We start from the raw sequence: 24050 nt of genomic DNA on the forward strand, positions 1-24050 counted from the left end.
AACATAATTATAAAAAACTTCAGCACTTCACAATGCTCCTGACTCCATAAGCTGATATTCTTAATAGAGAACAGGCTATGCATACGATCTGCTCTATACATGGGGAGATATTTCAGCTCTGCTGAGCAGGAATGAAAGAAGCTTTCATTTCTTCACCCACAAAAATCCAGTACTGCTAGAGTCTGACCTCTCTGATCCCCAGGGCTGCTTCAGATTTGCTCAGACAGCAGATGGGAACACAGGAATGGAAGCTGGAAAGATGAACAACTCACAAGTTCAGTGAGAGGTTTTTCGGAAAAAATTACTTTGTGTTCACTATGTTCATTTATGGATGAAGGACCAAGGAAGGGCACCTAGACTGCTCTGTGCAGCTCCTATCTGGCAATTCCCATTTCCTGCTCACCTCTGGTTTAAAGGCATCTGTATTCAGAAAGGCTTAACAATTGGTGAAGAAAGAATGGCATTAGCCATGCTTTTCTCTGCATTCTAGTTCCCCCCTCCTGCTTGTCTATGGCTCTCCAGGGAGACAATCTCCATCAGCATGGAACTCGCTGACCAGCTCCTGACCTGAAGCAATGCACATAAAGTTTTGTGACCGCTCTGACCTGGACCCAATCTGCTGAGATTAAATAGCACAGGGAATGAGCCCATTTCTTCAGACAGAATAGAGCTCTGACCCTTGTCCCTCGATCTGAGGGCCACAAACATGCCAGTCATGCAGAAAGGTGCCCTCTGAGATTCCATTTCTGTGCAGAAACAGCAAAACTTGGTTCTTTTGCACATAACGCTTATTCCCAGCTGTAGAGACACTTTTCCTTCTCCCCCTTCTCTTTCCCTGAGGCAACAGGATTTTTACTAGCAGATACCACAGGAGCAGAACTTCTACCTTCTGGAGAGATTTCTCCTATAAAGGCAAATAAGGGAACTACAGTTGATGATTTCTTGGGAACGTCCCCTCTAGAAACACAGGCTCCCACCAGTTTGTGGTTTCACCTGGCAGTACCAATTACACAACTGAGAGAATAAAGCCTACGATACAAAAACACTTAGCCACAGAGAAAAGCCAGCTGCTGCTCTGCCCACAAGATGTGCCATGGAAAGCTGGCAGTGGCTGGGCACCAACCTGCAAAGAAAAAGGAAAAAAGGAGCTCGTCTACAAAGGCTCCCATTTCTGCTTTATACAAGGTACCAAACCAGGTGGGCAAAGGGGAGAGAAAAGAAAGGCATCCAAGTTCCTCAACTGTAGTTTGGCAGCTCTCCAAAGTGAGAAGCAAAACTGAATATGCACCTTACACAGACACACACTCTGCAGACATTGCAGTCTGGTCCCCCAGGTTCACTCAGGCAGCACGCGTCGTGTGGCTGTATGGACTGTGTTTCAAACCAGATTACTAAAATCTGGGTTTGACCTATGCTAAGCAAAAAGGCATCAGTGCAACTGACTGTTGCTTTCTCTGAACTTCCATTGCCTCAGAAAGACTTGCCATCCTCAGATTTTAGCAGCCATTTGAAAACCAGTTTTATGAACTTCACAACATTCACTATAACACTTCTTTCCACTTCAGGAGGAAGCCAGACACACACCCTGATTTAACCCCACTACCTTCAGTGGACAAAGTTGGCTTCAAACAGACTGGATGTCTCTAAAGCTGGAGCCTGTTGGAAGAGTTGAGATCCCTGCTTAGATATCACTGCAGGCCAGGCATTAAATCAATACAGCCCCAAATAAAGTGAGAAGAAAACCCCATTGTCAACTGACAAAATCAAAACTGAACACTTGCCTTCCTCTCCTCCATCTCTCAAAAAGAAACCCCAGCCACAAGCTGTAGCCACAACAGGCTGGGAAAAAAAGTATAAATCAAGTAAATCATGCATGGTAAATTCACCTCTAGCCCAGTATCCACATCACTCTAAAGAGTTTCCAAGGTTTATAGTGCAAATTCATTTGACCTGTAGTTGAAAGACCAGTCTCCATCACTTTGGGTGACAAAGTTCTGCTGATCCCTTTCAAAGGTGCATAAAACAAGTTCCACCAAAGGCTTAAAATTTTAAGGAACCATTCAAGTAATTAGACAGTGGCACTGGTATGGCTGAACAGTCAAATGTATCTGTAGAAACCAAACCCAGTCTGCCTTGGGAGTGTCATGCAGGTCTCTAGTTAGTAACTGACTGCTCTTTTTCCATCTTGTGTTTAGTAATATTGAGGAGATTCATTCAACAATTGGCTGTAATTCCAGCACTGACCAGGAAAATGCAAATATCCCATACAGAATATTGATGTGTGCTAACAAACCATGTGATAAATGTCCAAGTTCAAGGTGCCCAATGGAAGCCCTAGCAGTGAAGAAACTGCAGGGCCCAGGCCAGCCAGCATTACAGTACCTGCTAGATTTAATAACAAACTGATCAGTCCATTCACTTGTGAGATCTTTAAGCATCTTCTTCCACACACGGTTGTGTTCAAAATAATCATCCTCCCCTAAGTTAAATATAAAAATAGAACCTCCATCTTCTCTCGTATAATGCAGCTGGCAGACCGCTTCTGCTCTCCAGAGTCTCCTGTCCTGTGCATTCAAGGAGGGGGAGGTAGCTTCAAATCCAACAGGCTGTAGGCAAAAATGTTCCAGAAGATGGCAAACAACACAAAGATTAGATAAATAGAAAGGAAGATCCACCATAAAGTCTGATCTTGAAGTCTCTGCTCATAGTTCCTCAAGATAATGACACCGAGGGTGATCCCAACCATCACCCCTCCCAGGTGAGCCATGAAGCTGGGATGTGGGCATGGAGGGTAGGCGGAGGGGTGGAATCTCAGCCACACAGCTCTTCCAAATTCAAAGCTCACTGGAACAACAAGGACAAAATAAATTAATAGTTTAAGTCTATCCCTTCTCAACTCCACCTTGCAAGGCAGCACCACATCTTCTGAAGAGGCAAAAAGAGTGAAAAAAAAACTGCCTTGTATAGAGAGCACAGGGAGGCTGGGAAGCCATGGTTATGTAAGGCACACAGAGATGAGATCTCCCCTGCGGTCTGGGCTTGTCAGAGTGTAGACAGGCAAAGGAACATTTCTCTTTCAAAGTTTATATCAAAAATAAGGAAAAAAAAATCAGAATTTGAAGACAATTTTCTGTTGATAATACACAATCCGGTTTCTCTCATCAGGGCACCCTGGGGATGTGTCTGGAAGATAATTCAATGATGTATGTACAATGGTGTTGTACATACAGCAAGTGCTCCAGGAAGCCTAAACATGAGCATTATGAAAGTACTGTTTGTTTGTGAATTCAGAGAGGAGATGCTTAAATCCCAGATCTTCACAATTCCATATGCTACAGATGCTGGTTAACAACAAATCCTCATTTAAAAATGCTTATGCTGAAAACCAAAATCAGCATTTGAGAGTGATGTGACTTCTGCATGCGGAAGTTCCAGCTGCAAGTTCCTACCAAAACTGCTGCAAAGTCAGAACTCCCTGTGTCAGCACAAACCCTTAGGACAAAGACAAATGAGACAGGATTGCTTGTTCACCAGGTATTGCACGATACTTACTACAGATCAAGGCAACAGCCATGCGTAGCAGTTTGAATTGGCACTTCATTCCAGACCAATTCTGGAAAAGAGACAAAGAAAACAAAGTGATGCTGCATGGATATCTGGATTTTACATTCAAATCTGTACTGGAAGAGCATCTTCTAGGCTTGATAAAAGTACCACAACACATGCACGTGTTTTCCAGAGCACATACATCAAACCCTCTGTCATTGCCGCATCCAGCTCACATTATCATCTCACACAGATCCCACTGGGAGCTAAATTACCATTATTCTTATGGTTGTTCTGCTCTGACACTGCTAGCAAAGGACAGATGCGTGTTCCTGTACCACCACACAGCAATCTGAACCATGTGAAAAAAAGCATTCTCAGCAAAACCATTGCTGTCCAGTGGTAAGCTCAGGGCTTGCACAGGCAGACATGTTGGCTTTGCCACAGCCCTTGTAAGGACCCTGGATGAGCTGCTGTTTCTAGATCTTCCAGAAATTACAGTGCTGATATTCACTGACCTTTATGAAGTACTTCATGAGGTGAAACAGCTAAAAGACAGCAACGCTGTTATGATCAGAATTCAGTGTCAGTTTGAGTTTTATGAAAGGGAATAAGGGATATTCTACAAAGAATCCAACAAATAAAAAATTTCTTTAGGTACTTCCTAACATGATATGACACACTGCAGACAGAAACAGCTCCGCAACTATTGAGCAAGAATGCTCCCTGAATGACCAACAGCTCGGTCAGGCCCTCTTCCCAATCCCAGAGGTGCTCACCTTCAAAGAGGTTGGAAAGGCATTCTGCTACTCACCATGACTATATTGGCCAAGTGAGCCGAGACAAGGGCATACACGCCTCCAGAGGAGCCAACCACAGGTGCTGTCATATCAGCCACTGACACTGCCAGCGACCCTGGGAATTAGAACAAGGCTTTGTCAGAATTATCAGCCAAATAAAATCACTTTTCTACAATAACCACTATTTCTGCATCATCTGCTACAGGTCAGCAATACAGAGATAAATAAAAGGAAGGGGGAAAGGAGAAATCAATCCAATTCTTTTGTACCTACTTAAAAAGACTACGAGCCAGCACGAGGGAGCAATGCATCTTTGAAGCTATGCTGCAAAAAGTATATATATATATAGTATATACACTCTGCTTAAAAAAAACAAACAAACAAGGAAGATGGACAAGTGTCTTCATCCTGTTCATCACCAAAGGATAAAATAGAAGTTGCTCTTGCGCTGACAAGATAAATATTTGCAAACTTTAAAAGACTGGGGACTGATCACTTAAACCCAGGACTTTGATCAATGCTCAGCCTGTTACTTATAAAACTGCAGAGTAAAGCTTCCTAAAAATATCCTGAATGAAAGCAGTCACCATGAGATGGCAAAATGTCAGTTCAATCACATAAAGGTACTGCTAATAGAAATACTTTCAAACATAGACACTGCTTCTCTTTATCCCAATTAGAGGCCTGGATCTCCTCAAAGCTCCGATATAGCAAACTTTAGAGGTAACTGAAAAGATAAAGGGAGACAAAGGCAGACTTTGTGCACAAAGCAGGGATAATGAAGACGTTTGTGATGAGCAGAAATGGGGAAAAATCACAATGACTACTCTGGAGAGAGTCATCAGTAGTACAGAATCTTCCAATAGGCTTCTTGGCTAATTGTTTAGGTGATTATGGTCAAAAAAGAGCTGAGGTTCCACCAGCATATAGCTCCCTTCTTCACCATTGGGACCTGAAACTTCTCAGCTCTTAAGCAATGCCATTAAGGGACACGTTAATCAGAAGTTAAGAAAGGAGTAATCAGAATCCGTGCGCTCATTGCAGGACCCAAGCACTTAACTGCATCTCTCCATCTACACTTCCACATATCCTTTTGTCAAAGGGAAAAACAAATGAGAAAAACACAAAAGTAGGGAGTGGCTACTGCAGCATGTATCCACATTTTACTATTTATTCCTGATTGTTTAGGAGCTGCATTATCTTTATATTGCCATATCCTCAGGCTCCTTCCTCCATCTCCTGACATACGTCAAAGAACAAAGCACATTTAATAACTGGCTAACAACAGAAAGAGACAGAGGTATTATGCTTATGTAATGCTTCTTTGGGGTTGTCCAACCACATTCATAGTTCCAACCTGCACTGAGAATTTTCCCTGCCATCAACTTGCAGCGCTCACCTGGGCTCAATCATAGCAGGTTCAGTGCTTGTTTGCTTTGCTTACCTGGCACAGATATACAGTGTGTATGTACAAATTAAGCCCCATGACTTTGCAGACTGATCTATGTAGAAAACTTTGTGCCTGGAAAGTTGCAGACTGGGAACCACTTTAATGCTTATTAAAATAATAGGAAAGAAACTCCAGAGCTGGTCTGCTCACTTCTCTCTCTGCATTAATGAGATGCTGCTTGTACCATGCCTTGTCCTGTGCCCTAATCCAATTATTCTTTTTCACAGCCTCTTCCAGGAATGCAGTCTATCTTACAATGCTTTTATCTGCTCATTATTGAAAAAAACCAAATTATGGTGATTTTTTTCCCAGTTACATAGATCTTGAACTGTGGCAGTCAATTCTTTGTTCCAGGTTCCACTGTGAAACCCTCTGTTGTTCTCACACTCTCCTCCTGTTTTAATTAGATGTTGATCTATTGTCAGCTAACTTTCATCACCTCCAAAGTGCTGGAAATGCCAAACATAAATAAAAGAAGTACAGCACAAACTAAACATCAATCAAAACCTATGGCTTCACGATCAAATTAATTTCCAGATTCCTTTGCACTGATCACAACATACAACCAAATACTTCTTTCTTAGGCTGTAGAAACCAGACAGTGCAGGACAAATGGAAGAGCTGGCGCAGGACCTGGGGGCAGGGTGGGGTGGGACAAAGGTTCTTCATGCAGGAGGACGATGGAAGCCTGTGATGCCACATTTCTGCTAGCCTTCTACAGGTTGCAAGGAATGTACAGTGGGGCCACAAGTGTCCTAAACACAGATCAGACTGCTCTTCTCCTCTACACAAATGTCACAAAACATTTCTTCTTTGCAAAAGTCATCCCAGACTACTTTCAGATGCCTCTCTGTCTAGGGCATGCAGAGGTGTAACCTACCTGCCACAACTCCAGCAACGTACACAAAGCTGATCCTCGCAGCTCCATGCACCATTTCCAGGGGAACCCCAACCAAGAGCTGAAGGACAACATTGAGACCAAGGTGTTCTATCCTGCAGTGAGGAAAAACAACAGTTGCACTCTTTTCTAACTCTGTCTCCCTTCTCCCTTGTGACAGAGATATCTCAGAATGAGATCAGATAGCATCTGTTCCATGAAGGGAGATTGTAACACCAGGACTGACTGTTTACGAAGCAGGTAGATTTAAATGACACCACGGCACATCCTCAACACACAATACTAGCACCTTCTGTGGGAAAAAGCACAAAGTAGCTAATGCACTGTGAGTTTATGTCATATTTCATACAAGAAACGGATTGCTTGCAGCCAGACCCAGCAATACTTGGTTCAAGTTCTATGAATTTTCACTGTTTTGGACTTTCTTCGTGTTACCATAGCAATTTCCCATACACATCAGAAAAAAATGCTGATGATAAAATGCACTAATGATAGAACTGTCTCATGAAGGAGAATTTGAAGTTGGACCAGAAAAAGCTGCTAGAAATGACACTGCAGAAAAATGACCTTTCCAGATATCTTAATGAGTTTGTTATCACTTAATTTTTCTCTAAGAGTAAATTTCTCTCTGTGCACGGGATGCTCAGCACCATAATTCACCATCACTGGGAATTATGGAAAGTAACCAAGTATGTTGATCATCTTGCTCTTGAAGCCATTGGGCATGGGTGCATTCTGGCACTCGTTCCAATCCTGGTTGTTCACAGAACTTGGGAATTAAATTAGGAACAATGAGCAAAGGTCAAACAGAGATCACAGAAAGGAGTCAAAGCACCCAAATGCCCTTTTACACGGGGAGGAAAGAAGCTTCAGCTGGCAGCCAGTGTCACGAGGCGGTGCCTGACATTTTCTCACAAAGCACTGGCTCTTATTTTTCAAAGGCAGCTTTTGTATGGGCTCAGCAAAGTTTATCCCCAACCCGAAAGTGACTGCCCCGAATCACAGCTGTTCTTAAAAGACTGTGCAGGAGCGATCCTATTCACTCTTCCTCCTCATCACGCTAATAGCATTGAAGGCTCCATAGTCAATAAGCACCCATAAAATATAATTAGCCTTTGCTGGTGCTGAATGCGTCATTCTTGAAATGACAATTTCCCTGATTTATTAAAGACTTTCTCCTTCCCTGGGACCAAACAAACGGGACTGGGAATCAATGCAAGTCATTAGTTATGGCAGTGTTACAAATGTGTGGGCCTCAGATAATCAACGTCAGCTTTCCATGAAAGCAAAGGGCAGAATTTACAACTTTGCCTGGCTTTTCAGCTCTCGACAAAGCTCCCTGCACCAGGACCATCACAAAGTCCATGCATTTTTGGGATCTTTCTAGAGAAACAGCCAGCCAAGCCTTAGCAACTGCCGCCTTTTTGGACACCTTCTGACTTCAGTGCACAGACCAAGTGCACTAAATTAAGCAACAGTCCATATTACCATCTTAAAGTCTCAGCTGGAAACAAGACAACAATAAACCCCATGACATTGTCTTAACCTCTCCTTTGAAAAACAAGAGAGTGATGGACTTCCACTACAAGCATTATTATCTTTCTAAGATTTATCCCCCCTCTTGATACGAAAGGAGATTTACACGTTATGTGTTAGCCATAAACGAGCAGTTAGCCTAACTCCAGATACTGCAAATAAGTCACGGGGTTTATTATTCCAGCAGGACTCATCCTTGTTTTGAAGGCTGCAACAGCTGGAGAATTTGGAATCCATCACAGAAGCAATGAGACTTTTGCACAACAATTTCACCACTGCTCGTGGCAAAGCCAGCCACAGGTGTGAAGTAAAGCTAATGTATTTTTCAGACAGTAAGTGTGGAGAATGCCAGGGCACTGCCTGCTATAGGTTAGGGCAACTTTGCACAGATAGGAAAGAATGCCACAGGGGACACAGGGAGATATTTAAGTGCTGCAAAATTATAATTGTGCAGGTGCTTCTCTTAAACGAATTCCTGAGCAATCTGTGGTTACAGAAGTGAAACAGTAGGACTACAGCAGAAACAGAATGAAAATCAGATACAAATTAGTTTGCGTGAGTTAAAATCGTGTTCCTTCTTTTCTACAAACCCACTTTTCCTCACCTTTCTAATTCTCATTTTACATAACCAGCCTCACATTTAAGCACAACAGTCTGCACTTGTAGACTGATGCCTCTGTAATCAAATTTACCGGAGGAATGTAGAATGCAGAGTACAGATGTCACCACATTTAGAAGTTTCCTCTATAATTTTTGTTCTACTCTCCTTGGGTCAAGTCTGCCCTACTCCAACCATAATTTTTATTCAGAAATCTGGGGCACATCTTGTGCTTATGGGCAGTTACGCACAGGTTGGAATTCCATGGCAGAGAAGGGACATCAGCTTCCTGGTGGAAAAAGGAAAAGGTCTGCTTGATCTTTTTGGCCTTTTAAAGGAGACCATTGATTGATGGGAATATAAGCTTTCTATTTAAGAACAAAGGATCTTCATTCAGTTTCAAATTATAAACCATTGCTAAAAAACTTGTTGCTCTGATTCTTCAATGACAAAATTAAAGAAAATTGCAATTATCTGCCAGGAATGTGTAAGGATAACGATCTGAGAAAGCACGTTGAGGGGGTAGAGTGTTTTGTACAGAGGTGAACTTTTCTGTGACATTCACTCGTCACCATGGCATCACAAACGTCACATAATTAAGTCTCTGAATCCTGAGAGGACCAGCACAGTCCACAAGCACAGAATTAGAATCCCCATGCCTTGTGTTCTCTTCATTCTGCTACATACCTCCCATGGGATCAAGGACAATATATTTTATTTTATTGCACCTTCATTTTACATTAGATGGACTATTCTCTGTCCATCTGTCCAGATGAGACTGTCAGCTCTTAAGGAACTTAAGGAACACTGCTGTTAGTACAGTTTGTACAAAATGGGAGTCCAGCTTTGTCTCAGATTTCTAGGCATTATCCCAGCCCCTACAGAAGAGACAGCATTACTAAGCGATGACACTGAGTAGGCATGGGAAATTTCATCCACTTCTCCAACCTTAACTAGAAAGTCTACCAAAAACACAATATCTAGTTCTTAAATATCAGTCTAGCATCTTTTCAGACTCAATACATCACTTGCACATCTCCTCTAGACAGACAATGGGCTTCAGCTTTAGGTCAGTTTTAGAAAGCACAGGAAAGTGCATACTAAGAGGTTGGTGTGATCCCAAAAGTGCAGGGACAGGAGCAGCATCTATTAAGTTCCTTACATTGTTTCCTCCCTTTAGACAGCTGTGAAGGTTTGCCTCTCATTGCCCAACACTCCACAACAGCTTCAGATTTTAATACATAATTTAGGGTTGGTTTTGTTTGTGTGTTCTCCGTTTTTTTCCCAATTGATTTCTGAGTTGATTCAGTCCCTTTTCTCCTCCCACTCTCTGAGGAACCTGAACTGCCTCTGGAAAATCTCTGCAGTTTGTAAGTACTCACCCTGCGTGCATGAATATGTAGGTTAGGTACCTCCAAGCCTGAGCACGGAGTTGAGGATGGTAAAGTAATGCATTTTTCAGGTATAAGGGATGGGTGACTTGCAGCACAAATCTGTCTAGCACCACTCCATTGTAAAGAAAAAAGGCAACCTAGAAGAGCAGGAAGATTCCTTGGTTAGCAAATGCCTTCTCTCAGTGAAAAGCACTTTGCAAACTCAAAATCATGAAAGGATGTCAACTGAAAAACAAATTTTTCTACCACCTGACAGCTATGCAGCATGTATGCTCCCTGTTCTGAGAAACCTGCAACACATCAGCCTAACTCCGTATGTGGCTTTCCATTACGGATCAGTCACCAAGTTAGAGGAGCTCAGCACCCTTAGAGTGCCATAGGATATCCTTCTCTATTTATTCCAAAGCACCACTTAACTACTGCACAAAGCTCTTCTGTGAGCAAGAAATGAGCAGGTCAGAATTTTTAGTCCAGTTCTGCTCCCTCCAATTTCTCCCCATTCAAAGAGCAGAGGTAACCATACAAGAGTTTATTTCTAATTCTATTATTTGAGCTACCCCTTAAACTGTCCAGATATTCACTTCTCAAAAAATTTAGCTTTACTTTCCCAAATTCTGTAGTTTCATATACAAGTTGCTTCAATGACTAATAACCACACATGAAGACAGACAGGAACACAGCCTCCATTTACATAATCTACATATACACGTAGGTAAGTCAAAAGAGCCATTTCAGCCTCATGCTCATCCTTGTCTGGATCCAGACCAGCCCCACAATGGCCTTTGTTCAGCCCACATCAAAACCTCGGCAGTGTGAGGTGCATTCCTCAAATCAGGGCATTAAATAAGGTACTTGCCTCTACGATGGTGATGGTAATCATGAACCAGGGTGGAGGGCAGCAGGTATAGCTGTCGTAGTACCACTTGCGGTCTATCTCTCGCGGCAGGGTCTCATATGCGACGTGTCGGATCAGCCTCTGTGACAGGCTCAGCCCTGTTTCCTCCAGCAGCGCCTTGCTGCACAGCCTCCTGTTGCCCTGAAGGATGGCTTGGCGGAAACTATTCGACCTTTTGTTGCTCATCTGTGTAAAAAGAAAAACAGGAAACCATGAGGACGAAGGAAGGCCTGGCTCAACCTTCAGGGAGTTTAGTACCAATCTGGCAGCACCAGACCCATGCGGTCAGGAGAACCGCCATCGGGCTCGAGCTGTAGGAACCAAGCCTCAGTCTGATCACAAAGTGACCTACGCAGGGTGCAAGAACAAACAGTTGCAGGACTCACTATTTTGGGACCAGTAAATGAGGTCAGAGTAGAACACTGGCAAAGCAGAGCAGAGGCTGCTGATGTACCCAGCTGAACTCTCCAGCCCATTCACCAGCCTCCTTCCCTTGGCTTCCCCTGATGCACTGAACTTCCCTGTACCTTCCATCAACAGGGGCAGGAAATTTCTTGAATGCAGCAGTAGGTACATTCACAGCATCTAACCTGTATGTTCTGATCCTCGTTGGCAAAGTTTAGCTCTGCTCAAGGAAAATTATCCCCTTAAAACCAAAACAACTGCAATGAGCAGTACCAACAGAACACACACTGAAGTGTTGAGCAGGCTGTTTTAGCTGCTCGTAAACTTGCAAGAAGAAAGGATCCATTTTCTGGTAAGTTATACTCAGAACAGGCAGATTTTGAGAAGGTGCAGACTTCAGAGGATATGGCCAATTTGTTTTGCATTATCACGAGAAGTGCACAGAATTAACGATCTTTTGAGTATACACTTTCCCAGTTTGGATGCATAATTAAAGCAATTGAGTTTGCAAATGAGGCAGATGGAATTTTATGCTAGCCTGCCTGGGAGGAAAAAAAAAAAATCTGGTCTGAAAGTGCTTGCTCCAAAATTCGCTTAATTGCTAATTAGCCCTGATGTCAAACAAACCTACTGCACCACAATCACTGTCTGGACTGGCTGAACATTTGGTAGAGAAGGCTTAACAAGATAAAACCACTAACTATGCTTCCTGTATTACTGCTAATGTTGCTCAAAGAACTCCAACACTAGTCAGAGCAGTGAGAGTTCATCTGGGTGATGTTCCTGAAGGCATTCCTCAAGGTAATAACCATGCAGAAGGGAAAGGCCTTGTTACTTTTGACAAGAGAAGGATATTGCAGGATCACTGTGGATCTCACACAAATGAAGCCTGGCTCCTCAGAGGAGGTGAGCAGCTGGACCTCACATTGCTAAGTGACCTGTCCAAGGCCACAGATTAGAGTCAGTGGAAGAATCCAGGTTGCAAGATTTCTGTGTTTACTAGGCTGCACTGACTTCAAGCCCTTCTGTTCAGTAGTTCTACCTTTCTCTTCTAAGGCAGGGAAATAAAGCACAGGACTGTCTAATGATAAAATGGAAGCTTACGACAATGATTTCCTCCACGGAATGATGAAAGACAGCTGTAGCTTTGTTCTTTCAACTACCTGTTCTCACACTCAATCATTTTTACAAGGTGTTCCATCTTGGTTGTTTCTGGTCACATCTGGATGATAAAACACTAAGAGTTATTTTAACTGGTAACGATGAGAGAGCAGTAAACGTTGATGTTACAAGAGAAAGGGAAATCCTTGGGCAACATGCTGGCAGCTCTGTGGGGAACAAATGTGATTGCTGAAGAAAGACCTTGCATGCCTCAAACACAAACAAGGTTACTTCTGCGCACCATAAGGCATTGTCCAATTGGTATCCTGTCCAAACAACAGAACAGATGCATCGCATCAACTACACTCATGGCTAATTTAGACATGAGGCAATAGGATCAGAGCGTTTAGAGATAGAGAAGACATTTGAAACCAACTTCTTAGGTGGCTAAACAGGGGGTGTGCTGGGAATTCATCAGCTCTTAGCAAACAGGCAGTGACAAAACTGCCCGCAAATGAAATGGAGAAAGTCTTGAGTCGCTGCAGTCTCTTGCAAAGCATGTGAAAAAATCCAGCACCAAGTGTGTTCTTCCCAGATTACAACTCACACCATGATCCTCAGAGGGAACACGACTGGCAATGAGTAAGAAAGAGATTCCCTGTGTCTACCAACAGCAGGTGCTGTGTCAGTAGGAGCCAGGTTTCAATTTACCTAGAAAATCAAAAGCCTTTGGTAATTACAACTAACTCTTCAGAGCCCTTAAGAGATCTAGCTAAACATCCTGCCACCTCAGGTAGAAACACACACAAAAAAAATTGTCAGATCTCCTTCTGAGCAAAGGCTATGGGAAGAAGGCCAGGTTCTCTACAAAGCTTCATAGCCTTGGCATGGTTTTACACCCAAATTAGGCAGGGACACAGAGTATCAGAAACACATGCTCAAAAGCACCCACAATCCTTAAGATACGAGTGACTGGATGTACTCCCCTTGTTAAAATTAGGCTCACAGTAAAAGCACATCCTGCCAGCCCCCACCTGCACCCACTGACCACCGTGCCAACAGGGAAAGGAGCTCCAAGAGGCAGCACAGCTGAGTGCTGGACCTCAAGCAAACACAACAGCCCTGGCCCTACTCGTGTAACTCCATAGGCCTTAGGATCATGCTTTTATTCTCAAGCTAGGTGATGAGAAACCAAGGCATAAGGAAAAGACAGAGGATTCTCTCACTACCACTACTCTCACCAACTCTTAATAAGGAGCCTATTTTGTTCCACAGACTGACTTTAAAATATCCAAATCTTCCCAAAGTCTCCCATATGGTCACAATTTGCTGACTTAATTTTGGCTCATAAATACCAATATTATGTAATTCCAAGTATTTAATCATCAGCTGTAAGAACACTAGCCCATTGTTGGTCTGCATGTTATTACAAGCCCAGAAGCTCAGGGCAGCCCACCCCACTTCTCTTCATACAATTGATGTGGGACTTCTTTAATGAGCATGATATTAAAGTTGCAGGCAGATGGGTAGAGAAAATAGTATGTCGGGAATTAGGAGAAAGGAAACAGCACATTCCCTTTGTCTTTCATGCCTGCAAATAGTTATTATGCAAAGAGACATTTCTCTTGCAAAACAGCCAGTTTGACATGACCTGTAACCATGCTCTGCCATCTCTGCCCTTGCTATTAACATACCAAAACAAAAGAAGGCTTAGCTCTGCTCAAAGGGTGTCTTTGATGCGCTGATAGGAAGGATAATTTTTTGCCCACTTAGACATGAATCTGTTTTCCATATTTAAACTGTTAAAATTTAGGATGAGTCCCTAGAGCCTAGTGTGGGACAGCGGAAACTTATAGGAGCACAAAGTCTTGCTTCTGTTCAGGATATATCAGTCTAGAATCAATCTCAAATAATCTATAACTTGTAACACAATCTGGTTATTCCCACTGGCAGATCAATTTCTCTGGGTTTCTTGGCTATCTGTACCACTGTTGCTGCTGCAGCACAAGAGTATGATAATTAATAACCAAATCATACAGTATTTCCCCACCCCAGTTGCACAGTTTGTGTGGGGCACCGTACCCTCTTTACGGGTTTTATTCAGCCCTATTCATGAGGCTTAGAGAACCATGGACTTCTGCCCACCAGGTATTGGCATCTTTGAGGTTGGTCTACAGCTATTTTTAAACACATCCAAGACCATGACAAGGCAAGGCATTCAGCACTCCAGCTCTGCTCCTCCAAGAGGCAGAAAACTAAAATCAGAAGTGAGCACATGCTTTTTAAAAGCCTCTGTCAGCTCCAGTTTTATAACCCACTTTACTCACAAATGCAGCTTTTCCAATCAATTCTGCTTTCAAGATTCACATTTATTTCCTTCCCCCACTACTCACTTCTCTGAAATGCTAATGTGGTTAAAGACTGCTTTGCCCAAAACACATAGCTCAGCGTTAAGTTTATCTGTCACAGATGTTCATATCCTCTGCATCAACCTGGTAGCACTCTCCTTTCCCAAAAAGTATCAAATGGAAACTAGAGGAAACAACATCCTGATTTTCTCTGACCAAGCAGTGGTTTCCTCTGGGAATTCATGGAAAGTCAGAGGCAGGGGAAGCCAAATAAGTTATTGTTGTTCCTGCAGGAGTATTCCCTGCTCAACGTTTTGCTCATCCCAGGCTTCCAGCTCTTCCATTAGAAAAGATAAGCTGTGTTTGTATTTCAAGTTAAGCACAGGAGCACTTGCAGAAGACTAACTTACTGTTTCAAATCAGTTGTGTTCTGTCAAAACGCAGCAAACTTTGAAACCTCAAAACCCTGACACACGTTCCATTTTTTTCATTGGTCCTAGAAGGAATTCTGCATCTGAAGTGAAATCCAGATTTTATTTTCTGAAGCATTTTTATTTTAAAATGCCTTTATAATATTTCCCATTCACTTCTGTTCGTTAGATAGATACACAATTAAAATGACCATTTAAGTTGACATCGTGTTTCTCAAGTTTCAAATGCACTTGATTGGAAACAGATGAGGAATCATGGCTAAGGATAGAAATTTCTGTGCTAAGTTTCACTTCAGTTGGCATAGCAATTATTTGCCATACGAGTTCACTTGGAAGAAAGCTCTTTCTTCTGCTGCTACATGCAGGCAGTACCTAATGGACTCAGATCAATGCATAAGGAGAACAGATTCCAAAAGCAGCTCTTCCATGCCAGTTATTCAGTTTCAAGATACTCACCTGACCATCTGATACCTTTTTCCCCTCAGGAGATGCACGTGGCCCCTGGAGTGCTACAAATGACACAACCCTCACTTTCCTCCAAAATGGGAAGGAAAATACCACAAAGGTAGTGTGAGGTACATTTGTGAGGAGGGTATCTGGTTCCTGGATGTGCTCCATGGAGTAAGAACTTTGCACCCCAGTAAGGGCTTTGACACACAGGGAGGTAAGGGATGGACAGGGACACGATCAGATGACCATTACTTTGCAGAACCATCTGTCTATTAAGAAAACATGCTTCTTACTCGGCATAGCATAATATTAGATCAAATAGAGAAGTAAGAGATTTTAAAACCCTTTTAAAATTAAATGTTTATTACATCTCTGAAGTAAGGCCAAGATAAGAACTCAAGAATCCTATAGTTTCAGTCAGGACAGTGTGAATTAAGGCAGAGAAATCACTTAAATGGGTGCCCCACTGGACACTGAAGGAAAAACTGATGTCAGTGATGGGAGTCATCTTGATGTTTGTCACAGTATTTGCTTCAATTGTGCAGCTAATGGGAAGCACAAAGAAGCTGAGAAGGAGACACAAAATCTGCACAAAACCTGTTTTCCTGTAACAGGACTTTTCAGGTTAGCAACAGTGTTTAGTGTTTATAATTATATTCTCATCAGACAAGGCCACTAGAATTGAAGGCTGGGATTATTTTGCAACAGAGAGCTTAAAAACTCACTAGAAAGTGAATAAGAACTTAGCAGGAATAGGAGATATTCATTCAGGCAGACTTTTGTCTTACTGAAGATTCCCCTGAGAATCAGAGATTTAGGGTTTATTGCTCATTTTCCCAGTGACTCAGGTAATAATTCTATGCAGTTTCTGCAAAGCATTGTTCAGCTAAGCCTTCAATGCAAGTTGTCAGCTGGTTCAGTAAAGGACAAGGAAAGACACTGGAAGTGGAATTTATAGCTGTTCTGTGACTGTACTATGAAGTAATTCTAAGCACCATTAGAAAAAAAAAAAAGTTTTAAAGGACCTCTCTCAACCCCTATTATCTGGGGAAAAAATACAATGTATAACTTCTTAAAAGCTCACCTCCACAAAGATAAGAAAGCCCTCCTGATGCTATCACATGCACACTAACAAAGCAAGAGAAAATTCAATGTTAAAAGTTCTTCTTTTCCCAGCAACAACTCGCTTTCCCCTCTTTCTTCTCATTTCAGCTCAAGCCAAGTTGGAGGAAGTACCCCCAAGTAAAACTGCTACCATTACAAGCACTGGAACTGCAAGGAGCTAGAGTTACTTTCCTTTCAAAGCAGAAAGGATAGCCACAAAAATCTAAAGGCACACACACAGAATCCTCACAGGGGACAGACCAAGCTCTGCTTTTATCACCAGAGTGCCTGAAATGAGCAAATGGCTTCAACCATACAATACTGGCAAATGTCTTCAGCTACAAGCAGCCACATTTGAAGACTTAAAAAGCAATAGAAAAGGAGGCAGCAGCTTGAGCAAGAGGGTAAAGAGAGCTGAGGGAACAGCAGGAGGGATTCAGCACCTTGCAGAACTGATCCTTCTGACATGACTGGCTACTGCCTATTAAATCCTGTGTCCAGCTGGGGATATTGCCCCACCTTCACTCTGTTAAGATAAAACAGTATGTTGAGAGTTTGCAGAAAAGTTCTTTGACAGACACAAATTATGTGAACTTTTCATTTTGCAACTGCTGGCAGTAAGGCTGTGCTCCAAGTTATCTGCAAAAAGAAAACTCTCAAGTCCGAGAAGCTGCCTTAAAGTCCTCTTTTAGCAGCACACTTGGCCAGCAGAAGGTCTACAGAGCAACGGCCAAAAACACATACACAAAAGCAACAACAAAACATCACATCATCAGACAGAAGTAGCTGCAAAACTCTAAGACAACATATATTTTAATGGTGACACAGCTACCAGTTCTGAGTTTCTTATGTCAGTTTAAAATCTCATTGAAGTTTATTGGTTACTTATTGAAAAAGAAAAAAAAAAGAAAACACAACCTCTACTTCCTATTACAGTCAGTAGGTCGAAATGATCCCTGTTTGATGACATCATCAATGACGTTTTAGAGATTTGATCCTTAGCAAGAAACAAAGATGACTGATCATTATCAAGCACAAAGCTTGTACTTAACCTCACTACACATCATTGCCTGTACCAAGACTGACAGCTATAAAGGGAATCAGGACTGCTCCCCCAATTTCGCAGTACCATTTCTGTCTGCTTCAACTGTGATGTTGCTTTCTATCAGGAAGTTCACAAGGAAGGTTTTGCAGCAGAAAACTAGGGAAAGAAGAAGCCCTACAAGTTTTAGATGTTGGAAATCGATAACAACTGGAGGAAGAGAGAGAAAAGAGATGCCACTTGTAAGTAACGTTCTGGCATTTGCTTTACCTATTGATTAGCAAGGGCAACAAATGCAGATGAGGAGGATAGAAGAGCTGATGACAGAAAATCAATGGCTTCTTTACAGGAGACACTCAATAGAGTGAAGGAAATTTGCCATTCTGCAGAAATCACTTCAGGTGGATGTGGACTGTTACTGTCTCCCATTTCCCAAAGAAGGAGAATGCTGCTGCCCATGTCTTTCACTTCCCACCTACCTCTCATTAGCTTGCACAGCTCTGAGCTCTGTGGAGTAAGAAGAGAGAAAAAGCCCAGCACTACTCATGAGCCTGCTGCCAACACACTGATTGGCCTTGGGCCATCATTTCTGTAAAATAACTCAGAAGATACCTCTTCCCACCACCTAAGTGCTGTGCTGCTAATGCTTACGTGGTGTTTTGAATATACCAAAGAGTAGAACAAGCAGCTGTTACTATAAATTCACAACTGACCACACTTTATTAAGCTGGAACTGAGGGAAACCTCAAACTCACTGCGATCTATTTGATAATTCCTTCATTTATTTTTCTGTATACATAAACACATGCAGGGGGCTAAGACACTTTAGTTAGATCCAGTAGATCTATTTTATGTCATTATATCACCATAATTTCATCTTCATACTGACACTGCTTGATTGAGTCTGTAACCTGGATCCATGACGGCTGTGCCCTGCCAGCCAGAGCACTCACCAGGTTGACGAAGTCCTGGTAGCAGATCCGCCCCTCTGAGTTGCTGTCTGCCAGGGCCAAGAGGACCTCCAGCTTGTGGGGGTCCAGCTCTGAGCCGTGTCTCTGGAGAAGGGAACGAAACTTCTCCGTGCTGATATAGCCGGTGTTGTCAGGATCAAACTGGAATAGGAAGGGAAAGCGTCAGGATTAACCATTCCATGTTATATAAAACTCTGACCTCCTATGTATTCGTTATGTGCTGCAAACCTACAGGCATCCTGAGGGCTGCTGGATGCTCCAGTGATCTTCGGCTTCTTTGTACTGCCAAGGAAACTACAGAGCACCCTGTTGCAGAGATGAGCCAATCCATGTGTCATTATCCCACTTCCACACAAGCTTCAGGTAAGTTGTCTCTCCTCACCCTCCCTCCCTCCCTCCCTATCAATTCTCTTGGCAATTTTTTATACCCTACCCTATCTGGACTATCAAGCAGATGGGAGATGAAGCCTGTGAGACAAAGCATACTGGAATGAGTTTTACACCTATCTTTCCTAACACAATTTCAACACAGGAACATCATCCCTGCTCATGTACTTTCTGTTCAGTCTTCATGATAACTTTCCAGATCATCTCTAACTTCAACATTTAAGTGCTTTCAATGCTGAAGAGCTCTTTAGAGATGAATTGGAACAAGACTTTGGACAGAAGCAAAGCATTAAGCCAAACTATAAATAGCAAGGCAGCCACATGCCTATTTCAGAATATAAATGAAACTCATTAGAAAGAAAGTCCCAGGTGAGATTTAGAGGGAATCCCACTCTGACCAAAAAAGTCACTGTTTTCTGTCAGTCCAAATGGTTCATCTCCTGAAAGTGACACTGAACAAAAGGAGACAGCTTTGCAAAGTTGTCTGAACTTAGAACTGCTTCCAGCCCCTAACTGGCATGGAGCTCCCCAGGGCACTCAGCCAAGGGCTGCCAGCGCTCCGCCAGGCACACTGCCCCAGCAAAGCCTGCCCTGGCACCACGCTGAGCATGTTTGTTTCTTCTGTCTTTGAAACTGAGCGCATGCAAGCGGCCAGACGATCCAGCACTGGCCGTGGTGCAGTCTGAGCTCTGCCAGCTCTTCGTTGCTGGGAGATTTGCCTTTGATTTCCCAAACTTGGCTCTGAGCAGCCTGGTGCTTACTGGCCTCCTTTTGTAGATAATGATATCGAGCTTGTTGGCTAGACTGAATGGCTGTCAGGGGCAGGGTGGTCAGGAGAGAGTCTTTTCATGGTAACATTTGGGACATAAAGAGCCTTGGCAGAGCCCTAAAGTTCCTGACAATCCTCACTCTTTCCTATCAAAACAAAAGCTGAGCAGGCGCCAGGCCTTCAATCAGACACAGTGGAGTAAAGGCTGCCTTGGCAAGGGAGCGGGTGAGCAGAGCGATGTGGCAGAGGATGCAGCCTGCCAGCAGCAGGGCTGGCACCGCTCTGCCATCAGCAGAACAGCTAAAGTAATATCCTCGAGCACAGGCAGCTTGTTTAGAGGCTGCAGCACCACGTGTGAGGACTTGAAGGACTTGGCGCCGGTTCCTTCTGGCTTAAGCCAAGTACTTTTCTCCCACCGGTGACTGCTACCACTGGCTGCTTTGTAGAGAAGGAGCTGCCTAAATGGAGCCGGGAAGATCACAGTCCCTTGCTGGAACAAGATATTTTGTCAGAAGCTGCTGGGGGAATTGGATTACACAAAACAAGACAAACCAAATGACCAGCAGGCAGTCAGATCTGGGTACTCGCTATCTGCAAAGGGTTGTTCTGTCCTTGTGAGGTGGCCTGGATGTATGCTTCCTGACAGTTGGCACCCAGAGCCAAAGGTGGATTTCATCAGCTGTTTACTGTTAAACAAGGGCTTAGTATTAATCCCTGGACAAGTTTGGCTCCACTACTTCAGTCACCCCAATTTAATGCTTTGAATTAAACTGAATCTTAAAACCAATTCAAATGTTAGGGCTTCTCCACAAGGCTCAGCTCTGATACTTTCTGGCTCTTGCTGGGAAGTTGCAGGCAGCTGACTTTTGCGATTCCTAATCCCAGAAGCAAATAAAGGAAATAAGTATTATTAGCATAATACCTGAGATGACCTTTCTCAAGGGAATCAGCAGAAGCAGAGAGATGGCTCATTCAGTGAATGGAACTAACACCTGCTATCCCACAGGCTGTACTGTTTTCATCCTCGTTTCCTAAAAACGTTTGGCCCAACCACAGCTCTACTTAAGTATATCTGGGCATTTAGAATGTATCTTGTCTAGGATAAAACCTTTTGCTCTTTGAAGGCTTAAATGCCTCCCAGCTTGAGGGCCAGGGTCAGTAAGAGAAGAGTGGGAATCTCCCCCATGCTGTGCGCTCACTTTTTGACTTTGTAGAAAGACCAATGGCCACAGCAGTGGGAAACATCGATATTCCTTCAAAGGTCAAAAGAGATACAAGTGCTGAAGCATGCAGGCTCCCAAAGCACACAGAGCTACTCAGATCACAAAACACTTTCCCCAGACTTTGTTCTGCTTTAAAGCCTGCTGAAAAGAGACACTTAGTGACCAGGAACAGAGATTACATAAGCAGTTCCGAACTTCGAACCAGCCCACAAGGACACAAGGTTCTGCTGCTTCTCTCACCAACACGGCGTCAGACATCAACACGCTGTCGCTGCCTTAGGCAGCATGTTTCCCTCTTTCACATTACTATGTGTAATTTTCATTTTGGCTAAGCTAATGATAACAGTTAGAAGTAAGTTGGAAATAAAACTTCGGATTTGGGCAGCATGAAAGAGAACAGTAAATAAGTGGCATCTGAACTGAAAATGTCTGCCTCAGAACAGGACTAGAATGCAGCTTCCATTGACAACCTGGAACAGAATGTTTTACTGTAAACCCCATCTGTAAGGGAATTCTCTTATTTTTAAGTATTTTTTCTATCAAATCAAATAAAGACACTTTAAACTCATCTGTCTCCACAACACTCAAAATCCATCCCAACACAGCAAACCACCTCAAACCTGCTTCTGATATTGCAGCTAAACACAGAAATCGAGGAGTTGAGCCAGTCCTGCAGAACAAGCCTCTCCATGCACAGCAAAAGCAAGCTGTGACAGCACACTCACAACAATTGGGTCCATCAATTAAAAAAAAAGAGGCAACTGACCTTTGCTAGGCGCTTCATGTATTTATCCATGATGATCCACTTCTCCCACAAGCTCAGTCAAGCACCTTTGTCTCAGAGAGGCTGCACTGAGCCCCAGCCCCACAGGGCTGAGCCTCCCAGCACCAAGGCAGCCCAGTGGCTTCCTCAAGCTTGGTTACTTCTGCCTCTGCTAAACGTACACGTACTTGGACAGACAAGTGCAACCCAACCACTGCAGGGCTAAGGAAGGCCGACTGCCCCCCTCTACTCCCAAACAATGGGATACTAACGGCAATTTCATGCAAGGTTTCCTCCAGATTTCAATGACAATCACTCTTAACTCCCTTGATCCTCAACCAGGCTCTTAAGCAAAAATGTAAATATGTTAATGACTGTAGCAGCCATCTGACCCAAGATCTTAATTCCCTAGCCCAAACAACATGGTTTTTTTTGTTTGTTTTCCTATTTCTTATTTTAGAGCAAATAGTTCATAAAAGTAAGGACACCACTGCAAGACAAAAATAAGAGGAGGGGGCTCAAAACCTGAATAGAAGTAGGAAACCAGATTAGGAAAGAAAATAATCCCACATTGTTCCTCCTCTTTAATTAAAGACACATCAGCCACGGCTGAGTGAGCAAGTAGGGTGGAGGCTGATGCTGCAGACAGACAATTGGTGTCTTGGGAAAAGGCAGGCACTTCACACAGCACGGCCAGCTGCTTCTCTGCTCCGTGGCAAACAGCCCTCTGGGGCATCAGTGCAGCTGGAGAGTCAACAGCTGAACTGGGCATAATGTGAGGGTGCTTGGCTGGGTTTGGAGTTGCAGATCTGACCCAGGAGCAGAGAATTTCCTACCAACCGTGGTTTCTCACATTGAGGGGCTTTGTCTTGGCATGGAGAGAATATGTCACTCCAATCATAAGTTCTCTTCATAATGGGCAAGGCTCCAAGAAATTTATCTAATTTGGATGTTAGCTGGGGATTGAATTACTCCCTTCAAAATAGAATTGTTCCATGGTTCAGCAATGCCTTCACTTGTGGAAGAGACCAGCCTGGCTGTCAGGCCTCCTGGCACTGCCCCCAGCTCTGCTCTGCACTAAGAGGCAGGTTCCGAAAAGAAATTGCCCCGAGTTTTAGCCGCTCCTCTTGAGACACAGAAATGGCAACTGCTGCTTTATCTTCCACCACAAAGGAGCTGTCAATAGAAGGCCTGCTTCTTGCTCACATGTAGGCTTCTTCCCATGACTGGCACTAGAAAGGAGAGCCAACTGTGTTAAGTTTTTTCATCTCTGATGGGTTCAGAAAGAACTCAGAGTTTGCTGGCTTTGAACTTCAGACCATTATACAGCACAGTCTCTGCAATCTACAGATGCTAACGTGCACTGGGAACTCAGACCACATCCAGCCTCAAGGGCCATGCTGTAGTAAAAGCAACAGACCCCGAGTCAACACGTGAATTTGACAGACTCCACGTCCAGGCTGTGAAAAGATATGCAGGATTGGCATTGAAGATCTCCTGAAGATAAATTAGATATCTTACCAGAGCAGCTCACTCGCTATCTTTCCACAGTCTCTGGAGTCATGCTGGGAGCTCACTTTTTTTTTTTTTAAAAAAAAACATGCAAGGATATGTAGCATTTCATGCTTCGATGAAAATTAAAGGAATGACAAGGCAGAAGGTGGAACTGCCTCATAATATCCAGGGGAGGGCAGGAGAAAGGTCTGCTTTAACAGTTTCATCACTATCTGGTGGCAATGACTTTCCCAACAACTTAATGATCCTGCTGTCTCTTCTAACAGGATGAAGTGCACATGTGAGGAGGAACCCTAATCCAGAAGAGATGAAGGCTAATGTATACGCTTTCACCTCAAAATTAATCTTTTCACCAAGTCACCAAATCCGAGTCTCATGAACATGTGTGGCAAAATGTTAGTGCTGGCTTCAGTGATGTACACTC

At 43.3% G+C, this 24050-nt stretch overlaps 1 protein-coding gene across 1 annotated transcript in view; it reads right to left on the reverse strand.

The window, feature by feature from the left end:
• Positions 1-1466: 1466 nt before the first annotated feature.
• RHBDL3 (rhomboid like 3) overlaps positions 1467-24050 on the reverse strand; it is a 44363-nt gene continuing 21779 nt past the window's right edge. The window contains exons 3-9 of the mRNA XM_042865339.1: positions 18952-19110; positions 11079-11303; positions 10211-10359; positions 6677-6789; positions 4361-4461; positions 3553-3613; positions 1467-2844 (exon numbers count right to left, since the gene is read on the reverse strand). Coding sequence (XP_042721273.1) covers positions 2573-2844; positions 3553-3613; positions 4361-4461; positions 6677-6789; positions 10211-10359; positions 11079-11303; positions 18952-19110 — 1080 coding nt within the window. The 3' untranslated portion in view covers positions 1467-2572. The remainder of the gene's footprint in view (positions 2845-3552; positions 3614-4360; positions 4462-6676; positions 6790-10210; positions 10360-11078; positions 11304-18951; positions 19111-24050) is intronic.

The sequence above is a fragment of the Lagopus leucura genome, unplaced genomic scaffold, assembly GCF_019238085.1.
Source record: "Lagopus leucura isolate 7727_CA_CO unplaced genomic scaffold, USGS_WTPT01 Super-Scaffold_797, whole genome shotgun sequence".
Lineage (NCBI taxonomy): Eukaryota > Metazoa > Chordata > Aves > Galliformes > Phasianidae > Lagopus > Lagopus leucura.